Source organism: Parus major, chromosome 6 (assembly GCF_001522545.3).
Source record: "Parus major isolate Abel chromosome 6, Parus_major1.1, whole genome shotgun sequence".
NCBI classification, from domain to species: Eukaryota; Metazoa; Chordata; class Aves; order Passeriformes; family Paridae; genus Parus; species Parus major.
In genome coordinates, this window is record NC_031775.1 from 8,542,165 (window position 1) to 8,567,505 (window position 25,341).

At 37.9% G+C, this 25,341-nt stretch overlaps 1 protein-coding gene and 1 long non-coding RNA gene across 2 annotated transcripts in view; both read right to left on the bottom strand.

The window, feature by feature from the left end:
- Positions 1-25,341, bottom strand: part of NRG3 (neuregulin 3) — a gene marked incomplete at its 5' end in the record, with an annotated part of 360,517 nt that overhangs the window by 62,550 nt on the left and 272,626 nt on the right. The window contains one exon of the mRNA XM_015632454.2: positions 19,320-19,346. Coding sequence (XP_015487940.1) covers positions 19,320-19,346 — 27 coding nt within the window. The remainder of the gene's footprint in view (positions 1-19,319; positions 19,347-25,341) is intronic.
- Positions 7,416-19,307, bottom strand: LOC117244637. Its single transcript, XR_004498096.1, has 3 exons — positions 12,073-19,307; positions 11,905-11,955; positions 7,416-11,821 (listed from the first exon to the last, which is right to left on the bottom strand). It is a non-coding gene; the product is annotated as an uncharacterized LOC117244637 (long non-coding RNA).

The following is a 25,341-nucleotide window of genomic DNA, read 5'->3' on the forward strand; positions in this document are numbered from 1 at the left end:
TAACACCCAACTGGGCATAAGAGAATGCAACAGAGGAAGTGAGGATTTGAGATTATAAATAGAATACACACACACACACAAAAGGTAATTATGTTCTCTGAAATGTTTACTCAAGTGCTGCTAATGGTAGGAGCAATCTGGACACAGTGAGTGTCCAGATCACAGCCAGGGTAAACTGTTCTCTGTTAACTCCACTGAATGGCAGATTTCAGTAGCTCTGATGTGATGAAATGGCTCAAGACAAGTAACAAGTGAAAGATGTGCACTCTCTGGTTTGTGGAACTTTTCAGTAAGCCTGGGCAAGAGGTGTCTATATTAATCCTATGAATAATGCATTTGATAAAGATCACAATATTTAAAGCTCTGTGGAAGGCACAGTGACAATAGTTAAAAAGTCAGAACTGATATTTATGTAAATTATTGTACCACACTGGGATACTACATCTTCAGTAAAAATTTGTACAGCAAACAAGCCTACCACTCCTCCCAAAAAATTTAAGATGTAAAACTTCAGTAAAAGCTCCAGAACTTTTCACTGTCAAGAAAAAAATAAACAAACAGGCAAGAACTAGTGAAAGTATTAAGCTTTGACAGTTAAGATGAGATTTTTCAATGAGCCTAATGAATGCTCCAGCTGCATTTTGGTTTAAATTAAGTGGCTAATTTATGTTGTGCTTCTTTGTTAGCTGCTAGTGATGGGCAAGCCCAGCAGCACGGATGCAGAACGGCAGTAATGGACTTTGCATGACATGATTATTCACCAGTAAATGAGGCTGGGGACAGCCCAATACTGCTGTCACTTAAAGCTGTATTAAAGTGCTGACACGGGCATGTTTAACTAAACACTGAGATGGCAGCTCCCAGAGTGATCACTGGGACTGTGTGGTTAGGAATGGTAAGATTCAAACCACAAGAGCTCCATTCAGCAGCAGAAACTCCAAATTCTGCCAACAGGCTTTTTGAAAAATTTCTTATTAGCTTCCTTTCAAATAATTATGTCTTGTCAGATGCTCTTGGGGTTCATTTCTTCCTTTACAAAGCAAACTGTTCTTACTCTTTGCAAGGCTTAACAGAAGAGACTGAGTACAAATGTCAAAGTCAGTCAGTAATTTCTCAGACACCCTGTTCCCACTTATGGCTAAGACTCTTCTGTGTTGAATAAAAATAATAAACTATAGGAAAAAAAAATGAAAGTGAACCGCAGGCACTGTCTGTGTTCCCAGTTGATCAGATTCTTATTCAAAAACAAACAACCTGAGAGGAAAATACTGCACTCCTGCTATTACTGGATCAGTCTGGACCTTTTACTTCAGTTTGAGGTCAAGACAAATATATATCTCTATATTTGCAGTGTCGAGCCTACATTGTCTGAACAACACCTAACACTTTGCACAATAAACTCTCCGGAGCATTAAACACGTATTGTGCTTAATGTCCTGGACTCTCACTCAGGCTCCCACATGCTACATAAAGCAAATAAACAGCTCTAAGGATCTAACACATTTGAGGAAAAGCAGCAAGCAGTACATTAGTCTCTCCACCTCAAGCTCAGTGGGTATTTGCTGGGATGTACTTCACACAGATAGAGTTTCAAGTTCAGAGAAAGCTGACTAGAAGATAAAAGGTCCTGATAACCTTCAAAGCTCTGCATCGCTGTTGAAAAATGATCACTTCCCACACAAGTCTCCAATGGATTAGCAGCTTTGTGGTGTGCAAGCCCTCCCCACGGCCTTTCATTATATTTCATAGTCACTTAAGCCTTTTCCTAATAAAAAGACAATGCCAAGGGTGAGATTATGAAATACCCCAAAGTTAAGTTGATAACAGTTTAATTAACCGTTGCTCCCTAACAACATTTCTGGCATGGTTCTGGCAATAAAAAGGAAAAGTGAATGTTGCAATTGCTTCCTTTGCTTTTCCCATGACACTGCCTTTCAGAGCATGCTGCAGAAGCTCTGCTTACATGACATGGTTGCTAAATTCAGTTTTAAACTGAGCACAAAGAATTCATTTTAACTTTGGGTTTGGTGTGGAGAAGGCTCTGTATGATCAGATTTTGTCTGCTGATTTTTAATTAAAATAATAGGGGCAGGTCCTCAAAGGGAGGAAGCGAGCATAGCTCTGGGGAAGTATTTTCCAAGCCTTCCCTCAAAGTCAACAGCAAGAACTTCCTATTAAATCCACACTGTGCTTTCTGCAGAGATACACATCTCTGTACAGAGAAAGCTCATGGCACTTATAAGCAGGATTCATTCACTTACTCAAGACAATAAATGCAAATTCCTCTTCTGTAGTTATCCTTTTGGATGCTGCTTCATTCCTTCATGCTGCAAGCAATGGCTCCAAGTGCCACTGCCTTTCACCCTGCAAGTCACCAGTGATGGATAAGCAGATAAATGGTTTCCTAATATCTTCTCTATGACAGCTACTTCCACAGTGTTGTATTTTTTATCTACCGTATTTTTCCATATGTAAACCAACTCTGATTCAACTTCAGCTTGGAAATTTTACTTTGGTAAGGGCTTGGGGTCAGTGCTTTATCATCTGCTGTTGTTGAAACAGGCAATGTGTGACATGTACCAAAATCTACAAAACATCAGCTATTTTCTGTGGAAGAGATGAAGAGGAGGGATTATTTTTACGTTTACCCCTAAAATTGTACTGCTCTTATTGCTTTGAATTATATGACACAATAATCATGTCTGTTAAAACTCCATACATACTTCTAGTAGACTATCAGCACAATAATCCCTTAAACACTCAGAAATGAGGATACACTTAAGATTGTGTTAAATCAGAAGTACATGAGGGTATACAGGAGTTCTGTCAGTGCAAACTGGATTAACTGAATTAAATTTAAAAAAGGCATAATGTCACAGAAATTAAAAAAGGAAAAAAGATGAGGTCATTTTCAAAAATAGAAATGTCAATAAAAATATGGACAAGGAACACTTGACCACAAGAGAAGCAAAATTAATTAAGTCCCAGTGTGAAAGTTTGCCGTGGTACTTCTACTAAGCAGTGTACAAAGCCATGAACTCTGAATCAGACATCCCATATCACGCACAGAACAGCCAGAAAAAAACATTTCTCACGCCTGCAAAAGCAGCAGCTTGCAGCAGTAGTTCATGGCATCATAGGTCTCACCCACATTGGAACAACCTTCACTCCTCTCCTGATCCATAAGGCACATTTTATTGATGTTTCTCCCAAGACCAACACTCATTTTCTGACTCAGCTGCAGCACTTATTGATTTGTCTCCTCAGCAAAACTCCTGGCTTCACTTCTGCCATGAGAACCATCATTCCCAGACTTGACTTTCAGGCTAACAACAGGAAACAACTCCTTTTCCTCTACAGCAACAGCATCACAGTGTTTCATAGGATCACTGCTGCCTTTCCCAGCTGATTATGCTGTCTCCTAACCAACAACTGAGCATGTTTCACCTTGTTTTCTTGAAGAGGCACTGGACTTTCCCCTGCTTTTAACTTTACCTTTCCTGCCTACATCAGCTTCTGTCTTAAACGATTTGGCATAAAAACATGGGTCAACAGGAGGGCTGACAGCATTTTACAACCCTGATCCATGGTGCCCCATGCTGAGTACACAGCCCTGGGAAGCGATCCAGCAGACATGAGTGTTCTTCAGACACTACTTGTCTCCTCCCTAAAAAGCTGCAATTTAGCAGTAGGTGCAGAAAGGCACAGCAGCAAAGAGAAGGGCTCAGACACTTCATACACAGTATTTTGGACAATAGAACATTATTTCTTCACTGCATTCATAACAAATGCTCTTGAAAACACCAAGTGCAACACTAACAGCTGAACATAAATGGCATTTGATTATTTTATAAAGGTACCCCTGTGGTTTTGGACACAGCTTCAGTGGTTTATTTATCCCTACATGAGACAAGCTAGGCAGAACAGACCCTGATGTGTGTGGCAAGTGTGTGAGCAGCTCAGGCCAGCTCCCAAGCACAGCACTTGTGCCTCTTCAGGCAGGTGACGAATACAAGCACTGCTGCCACAGCAGCTCTCACACACTGACTTTGCTTTCTCTAGTAATGGACTGTTTGACTGCTTCATCTCAGGAGCTGAGGTCTTCTGATTCAGTGACATTAAACTAATGAACTGCATCACTCCTTACCTCCGTGGTACTTTGGATTTTTAGAGTAGTAACGAACTTATTAACCAAGAATGATTAAATTTACAGTAAGAGACCAGAAACCTCTAGAACACTTCCTAGCAGCAGACAACCAGAAGTGGTTCATTTCTGCTTTCTGCTCCACAATGGTCCATATTAACAGAATTCTTAAGGAAAGGAACATTAATTTCATACATTGCTATAAATGTGCCTGGACAAAATGGGATGGATCATTGCACAACACGTGATAAGATCAGTAAGTTAGATTGGAAGGAATTAGAAGTTGTGTGTTTGTGCATAACACAAATGGAAAAAAAAAAAGTTATTTTAATTAAATGTGTGTGCACGTGCTTTAGTGAAAATAGAAAACCAGAAAGGATTACAGAAATAAAGGAGGAAACTATACCTTGTATAGCTGGTTTAAGTATTCACACAGACAAAAGGAATTTGCAAAACCAGTAATTTTCCATTTATAACTCTTGAGTTGTATTTTTGTTCATGGAACTTTGGATTTTAAAACTGATTCCTCTGAGATTTTCTGTCTTGAATTAAGATTTATTTTATCTCATACAGTAATGCATTTATATATTTAGCCACTTAACAATTTTTCAAAAGATACAGGGGCATCCATCAGCATTTATCTTTCAATCCCCCACAGTGTAAAACAAATCTTTGACAGATGTAATGATAAAAAGATGTGAATGCCAGATTACATAAAGAAATCACAATTACATTATTTCTTGGGAATTATTATTAGAACTGTAAGTTAGCATCTATTGCAGCACCTGGGACACAAAAATATGGTTTTCATATTTTTTTTAATCACTTATATTCATTTCAGATACAATTCTGTCAACCTGTAAATGAGAATTATTACGTTACCTGAAATTACTTTTGTTCACTAACTATACAAACAGTTTCAAATCAGTTTGCAACCACAAATTTCATCACGCTGCACAAGAGAAATCTCACATTAATATCCAGGAGCACAGCAGAATCCAATTCTTCAAAAAGACATAGATCTGTTCCTGGTTAAGAAAGCAAAATTATGGTCAATTTTTTTTGTTTCTTGACATCATTCAGTGAATTCAAGCCCTCCTGCAACTCTGTTTCTGTTCTCACCTGTGCTCCAGTAGCAGCTCACCTCTCCGTGAGACCAGGGCAGTCACAGCTCTACAGCTCTGCAGGGCAGCTCTGGCCTCTGACAGATCCTCTGCTCCAAACTAAATGGGTCAGCTATGATCAAAGATGGCAGAGGTATTTTACCAAATATTTCTAACAAGTTGCAGGGGGAAAAAAAAAAATCAAAAAAAAATACCACAGGCAATGAACCTGACAAACAGTGTTGTTGTTAAAAGCACAAAAGGTTACCTTTGGTTTCCAAAATGGAAAGATTCTCTGTGATTATTTTTTTTCTGTTTGGCTAACTAAAAAATCTGAATTCACATGGTTGCATTCAGGCTTCTTAGTGAATAAGAGAACATAATGCATAATCATTTGCTGAACAGAATGAAAAATAAAGTTAATGAAAATTATTATGTCATTTTACATTCAAGTTAGATGACAAAAAAAAGTGTCAATATTCACTAAAACACAAAGATAAGTAAGAGAGGAAAGTAAAAATAATAATCTAAAGAGTCATTTCAATTTATTTTAAAGTTATGAAAAGTTTCATAGAGTTCATGTATTTGGAATATATAATGCAACAAAAGCAATTTTAATACAGACAATATTAGAAAGGAAAATGGTATAAGAGCATCCAAAAATGCCTCTCATAGATTTTCACAACTGAGGTGGGAGTTTTTAATCCACTTTGCATGTTCATGCTCCTCATTCAGGTTATTGCAAAAATATAAGTTAATAAAAGCACTTATGGAACAAAGTGTGTTTAAGTTGTTTAGTTAAATCCAGGCCTCAATTTGAAGGCTTTTTCTGAAGTCTGACTCTTTTACCAAGACTCTTTGAAGAGGAGACTTCATTATGGGAGCTGCAGCAAACAGTTTCTAATTCTCTCATGCTAGACCCAAAGGATGTTAAAGAGTTGGATAAACTGCTGGTGAATGCTACAATTCCTCCTGTGACTGAATTCTGTTAAATGGTCAGAATGAGGCCCCGCAGCAGGTTAAACACCATATTTCTGTAAACTGACAAGATTGTCAAACTGCTTTGCACATCTTTGTGGCCATTAGAAATCTCAGTACTTCCAGTTGTTCATTTACATTTTTGCCTAAATATGGAATTTAGCGTGAAACCAGGTACTAGGTGAGCAATTGTCAATATCACAAACATACAGTAAATAAGCAAAGGTGTCTAGAACAGAATAACTTCCTGGCATTGCAGTTGGGATGATCTAATCTAAAACAATGGACTGCAACTCATTACTTTTAGAACTTGTTTTTCCACAAAGCTGATAAAATATCGTTCTCTAGACCTGGATAATTACAAAGCTGCAGGGGGAGGTTTATTTTAGAGTTATATCACATGCTTTTTCTAGTAGTAAAATGACATAAATAAATGAAGACTAGTATAGCTTCGACAGGACAAGAAAAATAGGACTCTCAAAACTAAGACTAAATTCTTTTTTACTTACTCAGAGCACAGCACTGTAAATAAGCAGAGAATTGAGTACCAATAAGCAATTATTTGTCTGAATCACAAAATATCAAGTAGCAGAAAATATATTATTCCAGAGTATTTCTAGAAAAATAACAAATTGAGCCATTTTATCTAAATATAAGGCAAATCCTTTACCACTAGAACCATCAATATTGGAACAAGTTGCCTGGGGAAGCCGTTCAGTCCTATGTTTTTTAAGATTAATCTGGATAAAGCCCTGGCACCTGACTTGATCCTGCTCTGAGCCTCAGGTTAGAGACCTTCAGGTTCCAGCCTGAATCATGCAGGGGTTCTGGGACATCCATTTTACAAATACTTTTTAAATAAGTGGGAAACTCACAGGCACACCAACTACTGCTCTAGAGGACAGAAGTTTCAGACAGCAGGGAACATAAATAAAAAAGTGCATGTGGGAGTATAATAAGTGGCATAAAACAAACAAACAAAATTTCAGAAATTGAATTAGCACCTCCTTAAAGGTAAAAAGGCAATAACTATAAATAAATAATCACAGATAAAAGATTTGAGAAAATAATTGGAGAAAAAAGATTTGTATGCTAGTAAATAATCTATTCTAGACCAAGAACCACTTCAAACACATTGCACAGGGAGGCCAGTGCATGAAGACAGAGACAGCAAAGAGGGAAGGGATACTCTAAATTATTCTAAGTTTGTAGCTCGTTGCACTGCAGGGCTCTGCAGAATTAACTAAAAGACAGTTGGCAAAAAAAACCTCTGCATAAAATGAAGGCTCTCATTTATTACTGAATTGTAAAAGAGGTTCTAGGCTCTAGCATAAAAGAAATTAGGAGTTCTGAATAATAGATGCAGGTGTTCATATATGGTCTTATGAATAATTCAGAAAATTTAGCATTACAGACTTAAGGGAAAAAAGATAACATTGACACCAGAAGCAGCGGAGATACCAAAACAACCAGGGAGTGAGAGATGGCTGCAGAGCTGTGACAAACAATGGAAGGGGAAAGGAAAACACCCAGAGGAATAAAGAGCTAAAAAGCTGTTCTCAAGAACAGTGACACCAGTAATGACATGGAGAGACAGACTCCTTTGAACAGCAGAGGACTTTACAAGCAGGTTCATCAGCACAGCTCTGCTACCAACACAAGCATCCATATTTTTTAAGACCACAGAGAGCAAAAATAGGAAGGATAAGATGAAGGTATCAAAGTGATTGAGCAAGCAATAAAGATGACAGAAGTAATCTTTATGAATGATTGATGAATGAAATGATTGATGGTACACACCTCGGCACCATTAAATGAGGAGTATAGAATGGGAGAAAAAGTAATGTTACATCACGGGGGGTATTATGGGAAGATAATTCCTTGACAAGCGAATCATATGCTGCTATTTTCATGAATTTTTATTAGCATACTTTATTAAGAGAAGAAACTCTACAGATTGAAATTGAAGAAAGATTTAGGTAAATGGAGCATATTTTGGGAATTGGGGAGGCAAAGAACGGGCTTCTTAAAAAGTGAACGGTTTTCCCACCACGTTCGTCACAGCTCCAAAAGGGGAACAGACTATGCCCGGTTTTTGCCAAACTAGCACCACCAGAACCAGGAACATGGGCTGTAAGTAAAAAAATCCAGTAAGTGGAGCACACTTCAATTCTGAATTCACAGGGCATTTGCCACAGTAAGAGTTACACCTGCAAACTTACAGGTGATTCTGAATTTTCTTAGCAGACTGTTTGACTTTGACTGCACATGGCTGAGCAGACTGAATGGGATGATTACCAAACTGATTCATGGCCCACAGATGCTAAACCCAATCCACAAAGGTGTTGAGGCAATGAAACCATCAACAGAGCTGAAACATGGATACTAAAAACATGGTCTTAAAAGGTACAGAAAAAATTACAAATCACTTGAAAAAACAAGTCAATGTCACTGCATTACTCACACTTTTAGCAAAACAACTCCTGACATAAGAGTTGGATAATGCAACATCAGTGCCAAGGCCTACACTTGAATTGTCTTTCAGCAGTCCTCTATCCACATCAATTGCATCAGAGTCAAATAAGAACCTTTAACCCAATACTGACAAGTAAGATATTGGCCATCCAGTGTAGTTCTCACAAATCACCACTTGTATTCAGCAAAAAATAAATAACAGAATTTCCATATTTTCCCTGAGGTTTAAATGAATATTTTCCATAGCTTTTTTGGAACAAAAACTTGACTAGAACATGTACTTGAATTTTTATTTTTTTTTAAAGAAAACACATGAATACCTATTTAACTTCAAAGAAACAGTGTAATTTAGGACAATTACATCTACTTTTTCTCTCCAGTTCACCTTTAAGTAACTTTATGGAATAAATTTAAAGTGACTTGATTTTTTCTACAGGATTTCTATTGGATGCACTCACCTTCTCCCACCATTGGTCAACCATCTTATTTCAAGACAGGATTCACTACTAATTGAAAGAATGAGATGTTCTGGTACCACCTCACCTTGAAAAGAAACTACATCAGGCAAAAGAAATCTTTAAAGCACACCAGACAGATTCACAAGGAAAAACTGACTGAAATAAAATATTTGCTTGTTTTCATAATTTTCTCTTCATCATTCATTAAACAAACACTCAACCAAGGACACTTTCTTGGTTTTGACTTAAGCACATTACCTGAAGTACAGAAGCATAAAAAAACCTTCACGCAGCAAAATTCAGCAGAAGTCACAGTCTCACACTCTCAACTGAGGCAGGCTGTTAAACTGAGTTTAATAAAGTCTTATATTTTTATGATACACTTCCTAACAATGCACCATGTGCAACTACAACTACAGCTCAACAGTTTTAAAGGTCTACTCTGCCAGTCCAATGTGCAAAATCTCCAGCACATCTGGCTTTATATTCAGTGCACAGACTCTGCTTCACAGCCTCAAAGAAAAATATGGCACAGAAGACATCCAAACTTTTCCCATCAGTAGCAAATAGTCCTCGTCCTGAAAGCAAATTTAAATTATTTGAATGAGAGTAATGAGCACAGTGTAGAATAAACACAGAAAATGAAGTATCTGGTATTTTTCATTAATATGCCATGCATGTACGCATTATAGTGATAAATACATATTTTTTGGTTTTCTAAAGCTGATTAACTGTATTTAACACTGTATTCATTTTCAGAGCATTTATATTTTATGAGCTGGTGAAGTTAGTGTATATTGTGATTTCCATTTTTCAAATGCTGCATCACTTCTGGTACAGGAGAGGGCATTATGATAATAAATGAGTACAGCTCCAGTGTGAGCACGCTGTACTCTCCATTAAAGCTAAACAGAGCATTTTGTGATACCACTGATCTGCAGTCACTGCTGCAAACAGCAACACACTTAAACAGAGTAAGCTCAGTAGATTTATGAAACTAACACAAAAAGAAAGTCCACAGGGGTACATTAAAATAAGAGAAAACAATCAGGAAGGTACAAAAGAGAAAATGTAGGGAGAAGAAGAATGGAAGTTCAAGAGAGGAAACAAAGATACTCCTAGCTTTGCACAATTGCACCAAATTACTTGTACATACTCAATTTTGTAACTACTGTTGAGAGATCTATCTAGGTTTTTAGATTTAGTTAACTTGAAGCTGATCAGGAAAATAACATGCTCACTTCATATGTCAGTCTAGTCACACACTGGATCCTGATTTCAGGTTCTGTACATTATATTATAATACAGACACTATTTTAGAAATAACAGACATGATACCAAAATATCCACTGACCTCCAGAGTGTTTTAGTCAGAAATCAAGAGCAACACACAAGTAACACTCATTTAGTCCAACATGGCAATTCTCAAAGTATACAGTCAACTAACACTCTGAAAACACCCAAAGTCTTTGTAGGCATCAATTTTAAATACCCTTGGCTTGCATTGAGATTCTGAAGTCTTTACAGCACTGAAGAACTTTATCTCATGGCACAGAGGACTGGCAAGAGCTGGAGGAGCACGAGGGAGGCCAGGCTTAGGCAGGCAGCCACCAGCACTGCCCTACAGAAATGCATCAGCTGCTTCACTCTGTGTTCCTAACATTCCTTAAAACCTTGAACTTTGGGTGGCTAAGGTCATTATTTCAATGAGGAAACAACTTACACATCTAGCAATTAACAGTAAGGTGTGGGAACCTACTAATAGAAGCATTAATGCTCTGAATGGGAAATAAACTGCTTTTTCTCTCACTTTCCTCTATAAACTGCTTGCTCTAAATAATTTTGTTTGGCTCTTCTCTGTTACTTTGTATTTCACTATTGAACAGTGAAGACCCTAAATTGTTTTTGTTAATTCTGCTGAGAACTGATATACTGTCCCATTTTATCCTCCTCCATTTCCAGGTTATTTTTTATATTTCCATTTTTACTTTCTATTGGAATGTGAAATGCAAAATTATCAAGAGATGTAAAAAAATAACCATAAAGTAATACTATATTACAATAGAGTTTACTTGCTAAAGTAGGCATGGAGCAGTACATAATTAACTTAGCACAAAAATAAAAATCTTAATTAATATCATAATTACAGGATGACTGATGCAACAGATATAAATGCAGTGAGTAAATTACATGAACATAGTCCAAAATGATCTGGAGCCATACTAAATGAAAATACCTCATGGTGATTTATTTAACCATTCAAAGAAGAAAAATCAGCAGTGGTAAACAAAAAAGTTAATTTGTCATTTGAATGTAACAGTTTACAAGCAACTCCGAGATTATTTCCACTGTTATTAAGAACTGAGCATACAAGCACACCACCTGCACACTCCTACACAGGATTTTTTTTTCCCTCTTCCTTTTGCGCTGCTCATGCTTGTGTCCCAGAGAATTGTTGGCTGAAGCAATACTGGTAGATACCCTGTGCCACTGGACAGTGTTATTCATCAGAATCACGCTTGGAATGAGGATAAACGATGCTGACTGGAACAGGAAATGGGATGATGAGACAATTTTCAATTACAATAAAAATATCTATTAAAAGCCATCAGCCAGAGTAGGAATATTTCTGCGCTTCTCCGTGTGCCAACATCCTACAGCTCCTGCAAAAGAAGAGAAAAGGCAGTGCTGAAACAATAACTTAGTGCTCTGCACAGGACACTGCCAATTTTTCCACCCTGCTTACCCTTCTCCTCCGCTTCCAGCAATTACTGGCAGGACACCGTCTCTACTCACTCTAGGCAGGACACAGAAGGACAGGGAAAGATTTAGTTCACTGTCAAAACCACTGATTTTTGTACAACTGTACATTACAATTGCACCTCTGCCATGGAACATTTATTGAGATACTTACACTCTGCTTTCCAAATCCTTGCATCATTTACTGAATGAGACTTGGCATCTACGCAGCACCTCCAAGCAGCAGAAGGGCAAAGTAGCAGTGATTCACTGTGGCTGCACGAACACGATACAGATCAGGTGTTTGGAGCCTCTCCTCCTGTGTCAAGATAACCTCAACACACAGTCAACAGCCTTCTACAAATAATAAATCCCCCCACACCCCAAACAACATCTCATGGACACATCCAGATGGTACTCACTGCTTTGATGCCTCCTCCCAGTCCTGTCTCAAGTGGAAATATGAAGTGTCGCTGGCAGATCTTGTGGCAGCTGTCTGTAGCATCACCTTTGACACGTGGATCTCACCTTTGCTCTGCTAGGCTTGTTTCAGCAGTGTACAAGTCACTGTCTACATATTTTTGCATCTGGTTAAACTGCAACTGAGCCCAAACAAAGGCCAAATCTCAACACTGCAAGTCATCTAATTGCATTAGCATACCGTCGTGGTGTCAGTTTTAACAATTCCTCAGGCTCAGCACAGCATTTACCTAAATACCATATTCAAAATGCAGGTTATGAGACTGACTGGGTAGAAGGTCACATTTAAATACACAGCTGTCTGCTCAGTGTTGAAGCCATCCAACCACCTGTATTTCATGATAAAAAGTGTTTAACTCTGAGGCACACCAGCTGTGCATGAACCAAGGGCATGTGCTCATCCCAAACCAAAATGTACACATAATATCTGTATGTAGAGCCAGGACCCAGCAAAGCCCCTCTGTGAGCAGATGAGATGCTGTGTCCTCAGCTGAAATCCAACCTGGAAGCACACACCCCTTCTCCCTGAGGTGCCAATGTTTTTGAAGCTGGCACGATGAAGAAGAGGCTTGTACCTGGCACTAGGAGGTACATGGAAACTTACCCGGAGCCTTACATACAACATCCATTTTTGAGGCTTCAGAAATTCTCTTCTAGCCTACAGGTAACACTTGGACCTTGTTAGTGCCCCCTCAATCAGCACACAGTGGAGGTCAGTACACATTCACCATGGGAGTGACAGAATAACAGTTCTTATGTATCACTAGGGATGGTGCACAACCCTTTTCACAGACTGGTACACACCCCACCTAATGCAACTTTCTCCTCCTCCCAACCCAGATCCCAGCAAAACAGAGAAACCCAGACCAGCCTTTGTTACCAGGTTTTGTTTCTTAAATTTCCCTAAGTTTCATCCCAAATGATCAGGAGGTTCAGTTAGAGAGAACAGCAGAAACCAAATACTGGGGAAAGACAGCAGAGTAAGTTAAATATATTAAAATTATTTTATCCACCCAGTTCACGGAACTACTATTTTGATAAAGCATCACAATAAAGCAGTTAATGACACATATAAGTTAACCAAACAGTAGACCTTTTAAAAATAATGCAAGTTAATCCAACCCAGTTCACTGCCAATACAAAAAGTGCAGATAAATTGGAAAAAAATGACATACCAAGAAAAATAAAGAAGGTAGCACTGAGCCATGGTAGATAGGTTACAAAACATTTAGGTAAAAATCTTCCCCTCTCAACTAAACTAGAACCATATGCCCTAAACTGAGCCAAGATGTGAGGCAGCCTGCAACTTATGCACCAGATGATGCTGACTTTCATTTAGCAGATATGTTTTCTTAAACAGGTACAACCACTGGCAGAGCTTCCTGCAGCCCCCGAGGAACCTCTGCTCCATCCGCTGCTCTTACAGCGCTCAGGCATCAGCTGCTTCTGTAAAACTCTCTCTTCTGCTGCTCATGTCTCTTTTCTCCAGAGATGATAAATGACTCTTCTTCCCAGCTAAGTGAATCCCATGGAAAGTGCTGAGGGTTTAAATCCATTTCATGCCTCAGGAAGCTATTGTTATTTTGCAGCATACTTAAAAAGGACAGGTATTTCATAAGGCAAACTGAAAGATGAGGTCTCAAGAGCAAAGCCTTTAGTGAATTTGGAAAAGGTCCCAAGAGCTTTACTGAGTTTGAAAAGATAAAAACCAGAAGGAGGTAATGAAAATTTGAGGCAGGACAAAGAACAAAGGGATTCAAGGAGCAATGATGATGGTAAAAAAGCATTCCAAGTACCAATGCCTACCACAATAGCCCTTCTTAGCTCTTCAGAAATTTACCAACAGAGTACAGATGAAATATTTTAAATGCTTATTGATTAATAAAAATATAATTATTAGCAAGATACGGTTTTGTAGTTCTGGGCAATGATTGTGATCAGAATCTCCAGTAAGATTTTGTGCAAACAGGAGCATAACAGCAGTCAGTGTACCATATTACCAGAAAAAGATTTACCTGCTTTATACTATTAAAAAGGAATACAAGGAAAACAGAACTTAATTTGTTTATTTTTTAACATATATCCTTTAGAACACATACAGTTCTGCTCATGCAAATGAACATTCATCCTCTCTTCCAGCAAGGACTGAAGCATTACAGAGTTTATGACAGATAAGAGTATGGTAACTAAGGCAAGGACCATCCTATTTATTGTCATTTTCTGGTTGCTGCTGCAAAACATTGAGTTTTAGAGGAAAGAGTCCAGGCTCCCAGGTCTTGAACTGTGCAAGGACTATTGAACTTTGCCTTTTTATTTCTGGAATACTGGAAAAAAACCTAAGTTGTTGCACTATTGCTTATCCTGCCCATCAGCAAAACCACCTTTTGCAATTTGTAAAAATCAAAATGCACCAGTCACAGTGCATGACACAAGGTCACAGAGTCAATCTGGTTACCTGGACCAGGTATTCCCAGAGTCTAAGGCATACATAATTTTAGCACAATGAGGAGGCAGTGGAAATAGGCACAGTGAAAATACAGCATGCACCATCTTCTCCAGTGTTAACAGCAGCTCAGACTACAGAAAACTGAACACATTTCACATTGTAGTCATTGCAAGGAGATATATAAAGTTTAATAGGATCCCATTCTTGACTTTATTACTCAGCTCAATTAAATGCTATTTAATGATTCAGCACTTACAAATTATTATATACCATTCATATTCCATTGACTTCAGTGAAGCTCCTGATTTTTCCAGAAAAGATGAGTAGTTATAAGGAAAAATACTAATTTTCTGTTTAAGCCTGAAGAGTGAATAAATTAAAAGTAGTGACTACATATAACAACCAAGTACATTGGTTTTATGTAATTCACACATGGGGAGACTGAAATTGTCACATCAAAATTCTTTGCACCATTGATACTGGTTTAACTGGTAAACAGCCCAAGGATGAAGACTAGTTCATGTTATGTCTGTATTTCCATCAAAACTGCAGTGGCTTGGCTGTTGCACTTTATTGGAGCATTTTATTTTCAGCTATACCCACCACAAATGACTTTTACAGCATAAAAGATCATCATTCTGGATCATCAGAGTAGGGGGTGTAGGCAAGTTGCCGACACAGTTGTGTTTGTTCATGTGTTGCAGCAGGTTATTCCAATACTCACCTTTGTGTTTCATGCCTTAGCACACCCTAACTCTCCCCATCCTCAGTGTAAGAAATGAGTTTAAAAGGCAAGGCCTTGTCTGGGGCACTGGCTTGCAGCTCAGAACATCCACAGATGACTCTCAGGTAAGGATTTCACTCTGCTGCTGGGAGAACATGCACCAGGCCAGTCTCCACAGCAGCTCTCAGCTGCTGCCTGTTGCTCCAAAGTGCTCCATGTTTGCTGTCACAGATATTTGCCCTCAAAAACAAAACTTCCACCAGAAAAGTGAGCTGTTCAGTCCTGAAGTGCAGTTGTCCACTTAGGTAAAAAAAATTGATTAAAAAGCTGTAGATACTTGTATCTACATTCTCTCTAATGCTAATGATACATCACTTAGTTTTTTCATTGTATAAAAGCTGATTATTTTGATAATTTGTTGCATTTTTTTTCTCACAGTCTCTCTTCCTCGCATAGGCATTACCAACCACTGCTTCCCATTGACACAGAATTGTTAATACAGCTTGTGTATTTCCAGTTTGTAAGAGCATGGTGACAGCTTTCCCTTACTTTTGTGTTGGAAAAGTGAATGAAGTGTGTGTGTCCTGGCAGGTGAGAAGCAGAGCAGGTGAGCTGCACCGTGCTCTCCTGACACCGCTCTGCTCCCGTACCAGGGGAGGGGAGCATACAGCCAGCTCTGCAGCCTCTCACATGGAACAAATGGTCTCTGTGCTACTGAAAGATTTCCCCCACAGAGCTGAGGAATCTAAATTCACAATCTGAAGCACAGACAGATTAAAAGACCTTGCCCAAAGCCTGTCCGGGAGATTGCATCAGAGATGGATATTGAATATTGAATCAAGACACAAGACCTTTTTTTTTTTTTTATGCCTTGATATACTAGAAAGTATAAACCATTTCCTTATCACCAGAAGTTTCATAAAGCTGGACCACTGATGACAATGCTTCAATCCACAACTTTAAGGACACAGTGTTCCTTGACACATACTTGGCTTTCATTTAATTCAGAAGGTGCTGCACATGAATACATCAGAACCATAAATTAATTGCTACATTTGCAACATTTTAAAAAAGACGTGCCACATCAATATACCTGCCTTTGTCTCTGCTATCCATACAAAGAAACAGAGTAAATCAATATCAGCAGCAATATTAAAGTAACAGGTGTTCAAGTTTTTGAATGCACAATATTGAATATTGCACGGAACACAAACCTGACAACAGCCAGATAGGGAAGGGGGGTTTGAGACCATTTTAACACAAAATTCACTGTGGTACATCAACTGAATGCATAATTCTCGTGCCCAAAGTACTGTTTGTGAGAGCAGGCTCCAACAGGAAGGAGATTTCAACAGGTAATGGAAAAGCAACAGACACTGTCTCTACTGAGCACTGGAATGGGCTGGCACAGGAGCTTGTGGGGGAAAACAGCACCAACTGCTTCACAACAGGATACACAAATTCATGTTCCCTAAGAGGACAGCAAAAGGACTGGCTATGTATATACACTTCACTGATCCCTGAGTGTCTAGCAAAAAAAAAAAAAAAATAAAAGGAAATGACTACACTTATCTACCTGTCTTGGCAAATGTACACAAAAGCAGGTGTGTAGTTTCAGTGCACATTTCATCTGTCCCCTTGGACATATGACAGATGGTCCCACTGACATGAGCTTTTAGCTTTGTCTACCATGGAAGGAATTCAAGTTGCCCTGGTAATCCAAGTTACATGTTTTTACATGGTTTTCAAACAAAATTTCTGGAAGGCAATGATGAAAATGGAATTTCTAAGGCAACTGAGGCCACAAATGCAATGGAAACATTAGAAAGAGTGTTCTATGGATTATGTACAAACAAAGCTAAGTTCAGCACCATCTCTACATTGCTGTTTTCTCAAGCTAGAAAACTCTTTGCACTAATTGCCATTATTTTCTACAGTACAGAAGTAAACTCATTGTAGAGGTTTTACAGGAGTGTTCTGAATTTGATGAGCATATTTTCACCTGAAATCTCTGTGCACAGGGTGGGGATTTCTACTTTTCTACGTGTACAGCAGTGATTCCATGCATGCTTACATTTCCTAAGGAAATCTTCATGACGACTAGAGGAGGATTTAAGAAGAACAAGCATTTCACTTTTGCATACGATTCCAGAACTTGCATTTTTCTAGCCCACAGGAAACAACTTCAAACCTCGTTTGAGGCTGCTGTCATAATATTTTCAGGCTTGAGACACAAGATTTCATTAATTTTTATGCCATCAGGATCTGTTCCAATAGTAAAAAAATCTGAGAGCTACTCATTTGAGTGGACTACTCTGAGCCAAGATTGCAGGGACTGGCTTTAGTTCATGACTTAAAGAGATACATTTTAAAAAAAAAAAAAAGAGGAAACTGAAAGTCTCAAGATAAAATAATTCAGCTTTGCCTCTTGGGTAACACTTTCCTGCTTCTACAGAAAGGTTCACTCAAAGCATCCCATATATCTATACTCCTTATCCTCTTTTACCTATATGCTTGTCCTTCAACTTGTATGCCTCAAGAGTGCTGCTCACAATTGAGGTTAAGCAGGAAAAGCAGGATATACACAGAGCTTTTCAAGTAACCATTTCCCAGCTTTGCTTGTCCACTAAGTCTGTGAAGACATTTGCATTGATTCCTCTGGTGCTTTTCAAGCCTCATACAAAGTGAAGTGAAACACAAAACTTCTGGACCTCATGAACCGATTCTCTGGAGAGAACAGTGCTCAAGGTATGGCACAAATCCAAAAGCAGAAAATCCCTGAAGCTGCTGACTATTCTCTCGTTACTGCAGCCTGCCATGCAGTTAATATTAATCACCATATTGGTTTCTTGACAATTTATACTTGATTGATCCACAAAATCCCCGTGCTGTCACTTAGAATTGATAGGTTATAAAGCTCTTACTTTTAAAATCTAAAAAAATTGAGTACAACTTAACATAGGGAAAGGGCACATTAAAAGTAACTGTTTTGTAACTTCAATAGGAATTTGCATGCTTTTTATTGTAGCGTTTTCAGTCATATTTAATGGTTTGTGCAAGCTGTTCTTACACAGAGGACCACTAACTCTGTTAGGGATGGATCTCCTCAAGTCTGAAGATCACCAACTGAGAGGTGATCTGTTAAGCCTGGCATTCCATGAGGCTACAGACACAGAACTGCAGCTGAGCCAGCAGAACATCATCTTTTCCTTTCCAAAGTTGTAAGAAGCAATTATTCACTCCTTTTTCAGCTTCTTCCTACCCAATTTAACTTTTCTCATAGAATGATGGCTCTTTGATGATTTTCTTAAAAGTATTTCTCTGTTTTGAAAGAATTATCCTTAATAAGATGTTTCTTATTAAGCCTAGTTAAATTTAATATTGTAATTAACAACAAATTCTTAACAAGAGAAAAAAAAATCTGATTTAAAATTTGCTTTCCTTTACATGAGAAAGTTAGTAACTCTACCCTAAAAATCACATATAAAATACTATTCCTCAAGATGATATGGTCACATAACCTTTATGTTATGTTTCATTAAATACCAATGAAATACTAACACATCATTATGTAGGTTTTAAGCTCCGTAGAAGTGGACAAGAGAAAAATTAAACCTTCATATAATTTCAAATGTAATCAGTAAGTATAAAAGGAACCAAATTAAACCCAGTGGTGGAGGTCATGGGAGTCTTCCCATTAACTTCCATGTTCTTTGGACTAAGGAACCAAGATAAATAAGAGCAATTGAAAGGAAGAGAAGTTAAAACTTACCCATGAATTCAATTCCTAAATGGTCTGCTATACTCATGAAAGCATGTAAAAGAAAAAAGAGAAAAGAGACAGAAATGTTAGAAACAGAGTGAAATATAAATTAACCTTGATACAGCAGTGCTGCAGTGTGGGGTCAGGGCCCACGGTGTGGGTACAGGTCCAAAACAAAGGCACAACCCTGCCCCAAAGGCAATCCTAAGGTGGGAATTTCGGGCACTCAGCTGTCACACGAAGGGATGTGAATTTGGGGAAGGACAAGAATGCCTTTATATTTTACTTTATGTTCAAGCCAGCTACCTAAAGGGGTTTCATTTCCTGATACTCCTCTCTCAACATGCTAACCACTGTTCCTAGTTAGACAAGGTTCTTTCTTTCATTTTCTCTTCTCGTTCTCTCAGATGAAAGGAAGGCTTTTGCTGAGTTTGGCATCTCTCACCACAGCTCAGCAAGAAAGAGAAGCCACGTTCCCAACTTGGCCATCAGACAGACAAGATGCAATAATTTCAAGACATCTCAAAGTAAAGCAAAAATTTTAATGCTTTTAGAATATTGACTGAATCACCACATGGACTTCTAAACATTTTGAAGCCCTTTATAGCCATGATGAATTAGAGTTCTCCAAGAACTACACAGCAAAGCTAAAAGGTTTTCCAACATAACCCAACAGTTAGTTTAAACACTTCATTTTACTGCCAGCTCTGGTACCTGTGACGAGATCATGGAATATTTGAGTTCCTGTTGAAAATGCTGGGAATTCTTCACCTTTTGCACCCTTTCAATCCACCCAGGAGAAGGCACTGAGCATCAGCTTGCTCAGCTCACTTAGCATACAAATCTATGCTAAACTCAGTATTTTATTTTCATGCACTTCACACAGGGCATGAAGGGCACAATATGCACTTCAAAAGCAAAGAACACAAGATGATGGTATATTGTATAAATACCTTATTAGCATGGTGTTAGGGGAGGCACATTATGCAAGTCTAGTGACAAATGAATCCTCCCTTTTGAAAATACATAACTCAAAATCATACATATATATGTGTTTTCCACAAAATGATCTTCTAAGCTGTATTCTGGCATTCAAGTACAAATATCAGGTACAAACATCCCTAGTATGTTTGACAGAAATGTAAATTTTTATAAGAATGTAATTTTTATGAAAGGATGAGATCAGATATATCAAAAGTGCATCAAACATACTATATTTACAGAGATCTGTAGCTTTTTTCCCTGTCTAATTTTCTGCATCTGTGAAACCTGCAAATGTTATCTATGTGCAATTCACACCTTTGCATTCTTCTGTAAATCAGATCAAAATGCAGTTGAAAATTCCTTACTTAAAAAAACAACAGCAGAGATCAAAGCACCATAATGTGTTCTCCAAGGAACTAAGGATATTGACACATGGAGGATCATGTAGCATCATCTTTTTAAGTCTATGTGGAACAGCTGGAAAAAAAAAAAAAAAATTCCTTCTTTCCTAACTTGGCTATACATCTTCTCTACATGTTTTCCATTTGCAGCCTGCAATTCTCCCTTTGAGTTGGCCAACATGGCTAAAAACCACTTCCTCAAAAAGTGGGTAAATAATACACCTTTCCTTTAAAAAATGAAAAAAAAAAGCATTTCAATTCATGTTCGAGAGGCTTACACATGAGTGAGAATCAAGGATATATGGAGCCTTCCTGGAAAACATGTTCAGCTGGAGAGGGTGGAAACATGTCAGGTGATTTATTTTAAATATCTCATGTGCCTGGAAAACAATGTCAGCAACCAGCAAAAGATATATTGCTGACAAAGCTGATCTCCCCAGATTACGATACAAGTATGTCCAGAGGGATAAACCTTTACAATAGAATATCCAAGCTGCCAATCATTAAGTGTAGATCAACAAGCTCCTTGGGAACAGAAAAGAAAGGAATGGTGACTCTGGCAGACACAGCACGTGTTGGCACTGGCTGTGACCATCACTGGGCTGGCTCTTGGTGAGCAAGCTCCAGCTTTGGAGATGGGTTTGTCCCCCTATAAACAACAGCAAGGAACTCTCCCAGCAGGTCCATGTGAGGGACACAGGGCAGCAGGAAATATCCAGCAGGGTTTTTGGGGGGATGTGAGCTGTGGTGGTGACCTGAGGCTGAAGCAAACACTGAAATGTGAAGTCCTGACCCTGGCAATGCATGGTGTGACAAAGGACTGCTGTACAGACGTGGTGCACGACTGATGCACTGCCTGCAGAGCACTTCCCTGGGAACAGCAAGTGCAGGGCCAAGTAATTCACCATCAAGAAATGGACTCTGGTAAAAAAAAGCATGTGAGAGCTATAAATGTGCTGAAGCATGGGCGCTGCTCCACAAGATGGGGTCATTAACCAAATAATGTGGCTCTATTTTACTTCTGTTATTGTGGTTTCTTCTTTCTGTCTGGTATTGCTATGTTCTTAGAAACCAATGTATTTCTCAGATAGGAAGATTATTCACTTTTATTTTTTATTTTATCAGTATCTCTCCATTTTCATGTCAATGTGGGAAAAATAATGTGCCTTATGGTCCTGGCACTATGGTAATGTGTTGCTAGTATTAAAGCCCTTTTAATTTATACTGTCTAAATACATACACACCTGTGAATACTCAATAAAGAGGAAAAGAGAAAATAAATTTGCAGTAACTAATGGATTAATTTATTAGTGCTTCACAAAACAACACACTGCCTTGTGTCTGGATTGTGGTTTGCTGCAGCTTTTTTCTTAGTCATATTAACACTGTGAACAGAAATATAAACCCAACATGTAAATCTAACTGAAAAATCTTGGACCTGAAAGTACCCATTTTAAACCTCTACAGACATTTTAGTCTTTACTAAGGACAAGCTGACTTTGTCATGAAGACAGCTTTAGGAAATCAGAGCAACAGCAAAATATTTTCCTCTGCAAATGAAATTTATCGTTTCAAATAAATTCGTAAGAGTTGTTAAATTGTCCTTGGTAGATGATTGTCTTGAACACAAAATGCAACATGATAATATGCTGGGAGAGCTCAAGTGCTGTGAACAGATTATCTGTCTAGAGGGAACAGGAGTGAGTTTAACTTTTAAGTATTGGACCAATAAAACTTGGTCTGAAATAAAGGAAAATCCATTTGTAAAGCAGCTAGATTAGGAGAATACCTAAAGATACAAACTGCTGTTCTCTTGTCCATTGTGCTTTCTGATGTTTGGCAGCACACAGTTATCAGCCTATTTGTATATCTAATGAAGTGAAAACCATAATCAGTTATATATATATCTATATATATATATATATCTGAAATTATAGTGTTTCTTTAATATAAGCATATTATTTTTGGTGCTTCATTTTGCATGCGAGCACAGAGTAATTGGAGCAGGAATTTCTCTGTTCAGTAGGAATTGTTCTGTCTTCTCTCATTGTGGGCAAACTGACCAAAGCTCTCACTTTGATTGTTTCATTGGGGTTTTTTTAATATCAAAAAGAAAAAGCAACAGCATGTAATAATGTATTTTAAAAGTCTCAGTAATTAAAGAGCACAAAATCTGATTTTGCTGTTTGCTTTAGAGAAATTCTAGTAATTTGTTTCTGTAATTAATTTACACAAAAGTATTCTTCAGAATGTTTGGTGGGGTTGGAAAACTGATTGAGACTGTTCAGGGCAATCAGAGACATAAAATCAAAATAGTTCAACTACTGATTTTTAAAAATATCTTCACTGAAACACATGACAGAAACTTCTCTCCCTGAGACATTTAAAAATGGATCAAACTAAATCCTGGAAATCATCTTGAATCAGCTAATTCCTGGACCTTCCTTTTACCCTCCCTGATAAAGAGGACTACTAAAATTTTTCCAGATTAAAAATTTCCCTGGCAGCAGGTAGGCTGTTCACTACACATTGTACACTAACTGGTGTAACAGTAAATACACAGAATATTTTGGTAAATTGTCTATGTCTAGACACAATAATGGAAATCATGCAGCCACACATCCCTTACAAGATACTTGGTCTGGTTTTGAGGAAATATATAGAATATATTATATAATATATATAATTCTATATTATATAATACATAGAGATATAATATTCTGCAATTATAGAAATTATAATGACTTAGAAACAAAGAAAGCAATAAATCCATAGAAATAACTTTACAATCTGCTGTATTCTCAGTATAAACAATGAGAGAACATTTACACTCCCAATTTCCATAGATGCAGTTAATTTTACTTTAAACCAAATTGAAGTCCTCAATGTACAAAAGTAAATACTGAAGACAAAATGTAAGGGTTAATTGCTTTATTCATTTATTTGTAAAGGAAAAAAAAATACAAAGGAGGGAAAAAACCCTAGGCTTGCTGTATTTGTGTGGCTGTGAAAAGATTATAACACAGCCTAAGGACAGGATCCCCTCACCCACTATCAATTCCATAACAAAGGAAAACTTGAAAAACATCCATCAAAACCTCTTGTTGTATAAATTACACACAGTGCTGAATAATGGAATAAACAATTGATTTTCTTTTCCTTTGAATGACTAAAGCCTGTGGCTGTGATTTTCATTGCAAAAGTGGAAAGACTGTTTCTAGCTTCTGCAAATAAATAATAGCAAGGCTTCTATCTTCAGGTTCAAGACAAGTTGGAAATTTCAACTGTTTACCTCCCCTGCAGCATGCAGACTCAGAGGATTAAGCCTGTCTCTTTTCTATTAATTTTTAAGATCTCTTAAATTATCTCTGCAGCTAATAAACTAAATTACTTCTCTTTGAGGCACTAAGTTGGATATTAATTGAAAGAACTTAGTCTCACCAAGCAACATAAGCAATTTGTACTGATATTCACAATACTGTAAATAGATACTGATTAATTTTTCTACTATAGCTATAAATTCAGTAGAAGAAATAAACATGTCTACTTCAAATCAGTGAGTAGTCTATAGATATTTTAGACTTATTAAACACCTGCAGAATACATTTAAGAGTTTGAGGCCATTATTATTACAGGCCACGTATTTAAGAGATTCAGGCCAAAATGTTTAACCTCAGATGTCAGACAAATGCAGCAGTTTTATATTTCTCTGAAAACCCATTGTTCTCAGCAATGAGATCAGAAAGCAGGTAGATATTAAATGCTGCTGTTATATAGAGACATATTTTTACTGATTTCCTTATCATTCAAAGATCAACACAAGTGTTCAACACATACAAGGACTTTAATTCCTCCCAGAGTACCATCAAGTAAACAGGATCTCTGCACAAAACACTTTGCCTCCACTCAGACAACTGGGAGTTGCTTTCTTACTTTATTTGCTAAAAACATAATTCTGTTTCTCTGAAAAGTAGTAACTACATCAAATGTAAATGAAGCTGCCAAATAGACCTCATAGCTGATGGTGACAAGGTTATTTATGAGGTTTGCTCTAAATATATGTTGGAAATGATAAACCTGCGTGATCACTGTCAGATCAGCCTCCCCTGGCACAACAAGTCTGCAGTAAACATTGCACATTGCAGTCTGGTTACTTGATTACTGACATCAGCATAAGCTACTATAACCAATGAGTCTGATAAATATTCCCAGAAAAATTAAGGTTTTTCTGATATTATGCAGTTTTGACAGATCAGTAAACCCATGTTAGCATTGTAATTGCAAAAACTGCAGTTTTTCTTTTGTGCTCCTGTTCCTCACCAAAGCCTCTCATCTCCTGTAAAGTTTTTTTCCCATCCCTGCCTTTCCTGGCTCCACACACCACACCCATTTTATATTCCCATCTAAAAGACCAACCCCACACACCAGTGGTTTTCTGACTGTGCTAAGGACTATGCAAAACCAAAACACTGATGTAGATACATGACCTACAATTTTGAATTCTTTTCCTGGGCTTCCACAGCAGATATGACAATGACTGCATTTGTCCCACAGTCTCAGCTGCATGGTAGCTGATTGCAGCACAACTGAGGAACTGCTGGGAGAACTGGGCTGTGGAGAAACAGATTCTTCTGTCCATCTGTGCC